This window comes from Nematolebias whitei, chromosome 10 (assembly GCF_014905685.2).
Source record: "Nematolebias whitei isolate Nwh7 chromosome 10, NemWhi1, whole genome shotgun sequence".
In the NCBI taxonomy this organism is placed as follows: domain Eukaryota; kingdom Metazoa; phylum Chordata; class Actinopteri; order Cyprinodontiformes; family Rivulidae; genus Nematolebias; species Nematolebias whitei.
In genome coordinates this window covers 33849389-33857393 of record NC_056507.1, presented here as the reverse complement: position 1 = coordinate 33857393, position 8005 = coordinate 33849389, and the positions used below count along the sequence as shown (strand labels likewise).

Below are 8005 nucleotides of genomic sequence, written 5' to 3'. Positions count from 1 at the left end.
CTTTAAGCACACACACACACTGCTGCAGGTCCTTTAAGCACACACACACACACACACACACACACACACACACACTCTGCTGCAGGTCCTTTAAGCACACACACACACACACACACACACCCACCACTGCTGTAGAGTTGTAGGTTTAGATGAGCAGGAAGGAAGAGACACAATGAATTAAAAACAGGAAGTTGAAGCAGTGACAATGCTGCAGTTCCTCACCCCTCTCTCTCTCTCTCTCTCCCTCTCCCTCCACAGTTCCCCAGCCTAATCAACGGACACATGCCTGTCCCCCTCCCAAACCTGGAAGGAACACCCTCCCCTCTGCTCCTGTCCCCCACCACCCACAAATCCTGATTCAGGATCTGTGGGAAGACCTAAAGGATCGTTGATCTCCAGCTGAAAGTTTATCGTCATCATCATCATCGTCATCATCATCGTCATGTTCAGCCGTGCTCACCTTGTTGAATCAAGAGACTTGACCTCATTTTGTTTTTATTCTTTTGCACTTCAGTTGCTCCATATTCACAGCACTTGGTAAAAAGCCATACAGCACGATGTCTGAGAGGCATCTGTGACAACAGCACTCTTCACACGGTCCTGTCCACAGCTGGCAGATGTGTTCTCGCTGTAAAGCTTAAAGTGAAAGGTCAACTATTTTAAACTAGGGTTCTACTGAATGGTTCAAACAGTTACTGTCTTACCTGTCATAGAGTGACCTCAGTTTGGAGTCTACCTCTTCTGATTTCACTGCAGGAACCAGGGCCAAACGGATCACCAGGGTCGATGGTCACCAACAGAACCAGCCCTGGCAGAGAGTCTGAACCTACCTGGAACTTTAAGGTCCAGTTCACAGGGGAGTGCAGTTTATCCACCGTTTCTAAAAACATCCTCTTAAACCTAGAAAACAACCCAAAACACTGTAGTAACCAGGCCAACTGTGGTGCTGCGAAAACCACCAAAAACAAGGAACATGGTGTGGAGCATGTGCACGAAGTGTGCACGTTAGGTGCAAAATAATAAGCACAAGATTTCCGGTCATTTTAGAGGTGAGACTACGACATCATAGTTTCCAAAAGACCGTCTTTGGCTGTTGGCATAAAAGGGTGACACGTCCTGGTTCACTCTGGAACCGGACTAAAAGAAAGCTGAAACCCCTGGAGCACCCAGTCCCTCCAGTTGGTTAGAAATGAGAGAACTGAGGCAGCTTCCTCTGTCGGCACCTTCAGAACCCGTCGAACCAGGACCTGAAGCTGAAACGTGTGCGTTCATGCTTTCTGCGGCTAACCTGCTGTGACGCAAGCTTCATAATCTTTAACCGTCTGCTGAGGTCCACCACCCAAGATCGACGTTGACACAGAAACTCAGCGTTCAGTTGACAAACAAAACGTTAACCACGAACAGCTAAACAGAGTTGATTCATCGTGTTCGAGGGAACCCGAGGGAAACGTCCGACATGTTTAATGTGTAGTTCGTGCTCCGTGTCTCGTTTGTTTCAGACGCTCACGTCTGTGCAGGACGTGTCCAGCTCCACGAGGGAGTTCAGAACACTTCGAGGCAGCGTAAGGACTGACTGGGCTCAGCGTCCGTTTTCTGAAAGGGTCTTGTGTGCAGCTGCTCTGACCAGCTACAAAACCTCAGCAGCTCGTCTTGGAAACAAGACGCCACGGCTGAAAGGTTAAAAAGGTTCACTGTCACCCGATGGAAGCACACGGGCAGAGTTGAACTCTGACCCCACTGACGAGCTAACGGCTAGTCAGAGCAGGGCCACAGTGGGTCGCTCCGGTCCCGATTATTCAAACGCCGTTTTACGAGGCCTTCCATTGATGTCACGTTCCCTTTACATGAGTATTCTGGAGCTCCTCAAATGTCCCAGGCAGGAAGTGCTACAGCTTGCTAGCTGCTGCTATCGCTGCTTACAAATAACCACGATGGAAAGTTGGAGGCAATGTAAAGATTCACAAAATGAAAGTGTTTGCATGTCCTCCTGTGAATGTTTTGGGGGTTGAAGTTTTAAGAAGCGATCCACTTTGGTCTTGGCCCTGCTCTGACTAGCCATTAGCTCATCCCTCCAGCCAAAAATTAACCATTTCTCCAAACTGAGGTCGCCCAAAGAGCCATCTACAACAGGTAAGATATTGCCTGTTCATGTCCGTTTCACAGGAGCTCACTTTAACAAAAACCTGAATTGTTTTAACGTGTCTGACTCTATGCAGAGCTTCGTCATTTTATTCTTGTAAAGTCGTGTTTTTAAAGGTAATCACAGCGTGAAAGGACTCGTGGTTTGTATGTAGTGTATGCACTATGCTTCACAGGTAGTACCAGCTGTGCCTTATTGTCCTATTTTTTACTTTATTACTTTAAATGAAGACGAGATTTCACATCAATTAAAAACCTGTTTCCTGTTATCTACTTTTTTATACTGGACTTGGCATACAGTTTGTATCCTGTATGAGTTTTTTTTTTGTATTTGTATTGTAAAAAAAAAAGTGTAATTTTCAATAAAGAAAGCATTGAATGCTCAAATGCAGAGTTTCATACAAACATTTTGCACAGTGGGGGCAAAAACAATTTTATATTAAAGACAAACTGCAGTTTTGGTTCAAACTTTTTGAATTTATTGTGTTTACTCTGGGGGGGGGGGGGAGACATAAAAGATGAGAGGGTCGTTTGCAACAAAAATCCTACACCCAGAAGAATTATTCACAAAGAATGATACAAAAAAAAACATAACACTGTTAAATAAACTGATCCGGCTCAGCGGGGGCAGGACTGGAGCTTCACTGCATGCAGCACGACGGAGGGAAAGGGTCCACGGGAACACTGGACTGAAACGGGAACAGCACGCTGGAGAAATATCAGCAAAACACGAAGGCAGCGATGCAGATCCAACTCTGGGAACTCACACTGCACACCTGGATTATTAGAGACTGCGTCTCACAGGTAACGATGACGTGTTAATATTGAGAACTTCTACCAGTGATGCTCCTAGTACTAATTCTACGTTGCCCTTTCCTCTGCTGCTTGTGAGTCGTGGCGTCCTGGAACGATACGCCAGCATCCAAAGCAAACGAGTCCCGTTTCTCTCCGGATGAAACTTGAAAAAGCAGCTCCGCTCTCGTGTTCAGCTTTCAATCGGGATGAAAGCGATCTGGTTTATGTCTCGACCCTTGAGAGCACGTGGTCACAAATGATTTGCGCCGCTGAGTGCAGCACCGTGGCAACAGAGACATCGAACACCTCCGAACCGCTACAGAAAAATCTCTCCGTCTGCGAGCCGCGCACACCGAGGAGCATTGAAGTGGAGGTAAATATTAATAAAAAGGAAAAAATAAATCTTAAAAATCTATACACATGGCATGTATTCATTAAAGTGACTGAGCCCGTTAGAATTCTAGACAGTAGTTGGATTTAGCAGCAAATGTTTCAATAAATATAGATGTACAGAATATAAAGGTCTCTTATTGGAGCCGGGTTCACAAACGGACCCGGGCGGAGGTGAGGAAGGGTCGTGCTGCGGACGCGTCTCCCCCAGGAGTTGGCCGTGGAGGAGGAGGAGCGATGACGACAATGTTCAACCCTGACATCCATCTCTGGGCACTGATCCATCGCGTGGAGATCCTTCCCATTACAAAAAGTCCAGTCCAGAAATTTTAAAACAGCATGCTTTGTCTTCTGCTCTTTCCGTTGCCTGGTTCAAAACAGACAAAGACACATTTCAACTATTGTTGTCATATAAAACATGACTCGTGTCCACATACTGGACCTACACTTGGAGCGACAGCTCTGACAGAACCATCAGAGTAAACAGGAAGTACGACCCCACAGGTTGATTTGTAGGGGTCTTCAGTTGTTTTAGTTTACAAGTTCAATTGTGTCAAATTAGTTTTACGGATAATGAGCTAAAGTTTGTTGTGGTGGTAGCTGAGAGTCATCCCATCACAAGCTCCAAGCACCGACTCCATGACGTCTCTGAAACTTTGGCATGCAAGGTGGTGGGAAACAAGCATCACTTCAAGAAATGCACGTTGTTAATTTGTTCTGCAGTTTCAGCTTCACCAGTTGAACAACGTGCAGCTGGTCTACTCCAAACCATCACAGCCAGCACAAACAACAAACTTCACCTCCTGCTGCATGTGTTGTTTCATATCCGATCTCTTTCTCCTCCTCCTCCCTTCAGTCCTCACCTGATTCTGGGTACGAGGAGTTCCGGTAGCCGGGGTCTTTCTGCATCTGTATCTCCTTCAGTGTAAATATGGACATGTCTGAAAGTAAACGACGAGTGAGTTTAACAGGAGTCACCTGAGAGCGTCAGAGGCTGGAAGTGATCCTCTCTGTAGGATGTTTTAAAAGAAGCCTCCAGGTCGAGCTGCACTACAGCATCACTAAGTGATTACTCACTCTCTGGCAGCGTTTGCACACGTGGCCCCAGGCTCCTGAAGTACGGATGCCTCATCGCTTCATCAGCAGAAATCCTCTTTTTCGACTCGTACTGAAAATGAGGACAAATGGAAGCAACCCACAGCTGTTACAGATTAATTATAAATGGGCCAGGAAGTGTTCGCCGGCACTGATTTTAAAAAACGCAGCCATGTCAGACAGATTTGTAACTAACCCTGTACTCGATTTCGATTAGAAAAACTCACTTTGAGGAACGAGGCGAGCAGTGGGATTCCATCGTTGTCCAGCCTGCGGGGAGGAGGGAGAGGGGAGAAGAGAGTGGGGTCAGTAAGGTGGGGGTGACTCACTGATGCTGGCGGGTGTAAGGAAGGAAACTGAGCCAAACGTAGTCAACTATTCCACAGGATTTCCTTACAGGAAGTGACAGAGAGCGCACACTCCTAACTAAACAGCTCTACTAATGTCTACAAGCTGAACACACGAGCTCTTGGTTTTTATACCTGGCTCTCAGGGGGAATATTTGCTCACTCTCTTCTCCAGTGATTAGTGAACTATCAAGAAAGGCGAGCGGGTCGTGTTAACGTAAAAGGGCGTGATCGCTTGTTAAAGTGTAAAAACCATCACAAACGTCCAGTCTCACCTGGGCGCGTGGTTAATCAGAGGCTGGGCTTTGTACTTGGGGAACTTGTAGGACTTGAACTCGTCGATGGAGGAGATTCCAGGCCAGCTGTCTTCTGTGGGAGTGCCTGTGGGGGGGACATTCAGTGGACTCTTTTAGAATCAGGCTTCATCGCGTCAGCTGGAGGGGCTTTTAACACCGTGAAGAGGAGGGGGGCCCACATGCCAGCTTTAATACGACTCCAGGCTTGTATTAAAAGGGTTAAAGTCCATCAGCAGGGGGCAGCACTGACCTAACAGCCTGAAGATGAGGTGCAGCTCGTCCTCCACTGTGGAACCGGGGAACAGGGGCCTGCCAGCAGCCATCTCAAAGAATATACAGCCAACACCCCTGAAAGAATCAGACAGGAGGGGGGAAATGTCATGAAGAGATCAGCGATGTTTGACCCAATTAACCTCTCGTGTGTTCAAATAATGTGGCTATCAAAGCCGTAGATCTGTATCTGATCATTTTATGTTGTGCCTCCACAGTGCAAACATAGGCTGGCAACAGTTAAACCGCCCCCCCAGCAGAGTGAGGCCCACTCACCACATGTCTATCTGTGTGGAGTACTCTGAGGAGCCCAGCAGCACATCAGGAGGTCGGTACCAGAGCGTTACCACCTCGTTAGAGTAGGTCTTAGTCGGTACGGACTTGGCCCTCGCCAGGCCTGGGGGGCAGAAACGTGGAGAAATAATCAGGAAGATCCAACAAACAAACATGATCATAATCATCAGGCAGTGTTAGTAAAATATGTATTTTGCAACATTGTTGATTTGTAAACAAAAATGTAAATAAATATCAACATTTTTTTCTTTATACTTTTATGTTCTAAGACTGGTGTCACGACTGACTACAGAATTGATAACTGCCACTTCAACCCTGACAATTAATTTAAACATACACAAAAACAAACAAACAAACAAACAAACAAATCACCAACTTTTTATTTATTTATTTTTACCAAAGTCAGCCAGTTTGAGTTCCCCTCTGTCATTGATGAGCAGGTTCTGGGGCTTCAGGTCTCTGTGGAGAACTTTCCGTCTGTGACAGTAGGCCAAGCCTCGCAGGATCTGGAACAAAAATATCTAAAAACAAAAAGACTTAAATTAAGGCTGAGCATTTCAACAATCTAAATAACTTTACTGAATTATAACTCTTCTTCAAACAGACAGTACCAAAAATAAAAAAGACTTTGGGAAAAATTATATGGCTGATATCAGTAATCACCACCAGGGGGCGCGCACAGTGCTGGAACCAGTCTCAGCAGCCAAGAAGTCCTGACAGATGCAGGCTGGCTGTGAAGGCTCACCTTGACATTGTGCATGCTCAGGATGTTCCCGCAGTCGTCCATGTACTGCTTAAGGTCTTTGTCCTAGAAAAAAGGAGGTTGTTAGAGAGGCAGCAAACAACCACTCCTCTGCAGAAGGTCATGAACAATAACAATAATGTGAAATGCATAAATGTTTGCAGCCCTGAAGAGAAGACCAGGACGAGTCAGAACCAAGGTGAGTGCAGAGGTTCATCCAGCCTCACCAGGTATTCAAACACCAGTGTGAGCGACTTGTCCGTGTGGACGATATCGTGCAGCGTCACGATGTTGGCGTGCTTCAGGTCCTTCAGTAAAGACACTAGAAACAAAAAACATGACAAACATTAAAAACTGGTTCACCCATTCTGAACCAATAAATCACAAATTGCAGCTTTTAGTGTCGGTGTGATATTATGAGCTTAAACGAGGCGATGAAGCTCGCTCAGACTATCGCCCGCTGCCTTTCATATACAGTCCATCTGTATTAGTCTGTTAGCAAAATATCTCATGAACCACTGGACCAATTATCCTGATGCATGCTCAATAATCCAGGTAGAAAAATCCAAAAAAGTTCAATCTGGTCCTCTGGACATTAAAAAACAAACAAACAAAAAAAAAAGCAATAAAATATAGAAACGTTTCGTCTCTCATCCGAGAGACTTCCTCAGTCTGAGGTGCTGTTTTCAGCTCAGTCTCTTAAATAGCACCTTCTCAGAGTGGATCAACCAGTTTGCTGCTGACAACCAAAACCAGCTGATCACATGCTCAAGAAGGACCATCAGCCTAACAATGGATCATTAGCACACTGATGGCTGTTTACTACTCACAGAGGGCTGAGTGATACTAGCAATCACAGCATTGTAAGAGGGGGACAGTTGAACCCGGAGGCCTCCAGCCCTGTTTAATGATGGACGATTTATTTTCACAAAGAAGGAGGCCATTTTGTGAAAGACCATGTGATCAGCTGGTTTTGGTTGTCAGCAGCAAACTGGTTGATCCACTCTGAGAAGGTGCTATTTAAGAGACTGAGCTGAATACAGCTCCTCAGACTGAGGAAGTCTCTCGGATGAGAGACGAAACGTTTCTATATTTTATTGCTTTGTTTTGTTTTTTTGTTTTTTTTTGAATGTCCAGAGGACCAGATTAAACTTTTTTGGAGCACTGGACCAATTGTAATGAAATTTGCAGAAAATAATCTTCGGATGAACAACAAGTTGGAGTCAACCCAACTCAAGATGGCTGCCACAGCCAACTGAGGTTAAAACACAAAAATGAATATAATTCAGTCAATTTTAAAGAGAGTGAAATACAGTTAGGTGTGGTAGTAGCTGAGAGTCATTCACAACACGCACTCCAAGTGTGACAGATCACCAGTGCATAACGATATTTTCAAGGTTTGACCCAAACAGCAACAACTTCCTGTTTTCTCAGTTTCAGCACTTGTGAACGTAACGCTGGTCTTTACTTTAAAGAGAGTTCTGCTGTTAACTTGTTAATTCAGTCAGAATTCAATTATTCCTCCAAACTGAGGCTGCTCAAAGGGCTATCTGCAACAGGTAAGACACTACCTGTTCATAAGCTTATCTACAACAGGTAAGACACTACCTGTTCATAAGCTTATCTTCAACAGGTAA

General features: G+C 45.3%; 2 protein-coding genes across 2 annotated transcripts in view; one reads left to right on the top strand and one right to left on the bottom strand.

The window, feature by feature from the left end:
* LOC119415824 (ETS domain-containing protein Elk-3) overlaps positions 1-2370 on the top strand; it is a 14845-nt gene extending 12475 nt beyond the window's left edge. The window contains exon 5 of the mRNA XM_037682997.1: positions 259-2370. Within this exon, the coding sequence (XP_037538925.1) occupies positions 259-357 (99 nt within the window). The 3' untranslated portion in view covers positions 358-2370. The remainder of the gene's footprint in view (positions 1-258) is intronic.
* Positions 2371-3386: 1016 nt separating this feature from the next.
* Positions 3387-8005, bottom strand: part of LOC119416390 (cyclin-dependent kinase 17) — a 58115-nt gene continuing 53496 nt past the window's right edge. The window contains exons 8-17 of the mRNA XM_037683627.1: positions 6596-6690; positions 6372-6434; positions 6024-6147; positions 5609-5729; positions 5313-5410; positions 5042-5147; positions 4647-4689; positions 4402-4492; positions 4188-4265; positions 3387-3691 (exon numbers count right to left, since the gene is read on the bottom strand). Of these exons, the coding sequence (XP_037539555.1) occupies positions 3654-3691; positions 4188-4265; positions 4402-4492; positions 4647-4689; positions 5042-5147; positions 5313-5410; positions 5609-5729; positions 6024-6147; positions 6372-6434; positions 6596-6690 (857 nt within the window). The 3' untranslated portion in view covers positions 3387-3653. The remainder of the gene's footprint in view (positions 3692-4187; positions 4266-4401; positions 4493-4646; positions 4690-5041; positions 5148-5312; positions 5411-5608; positions 5730-6023; positions 6148-6371; positions 6435-6595; positions 6691-8005) is intronic.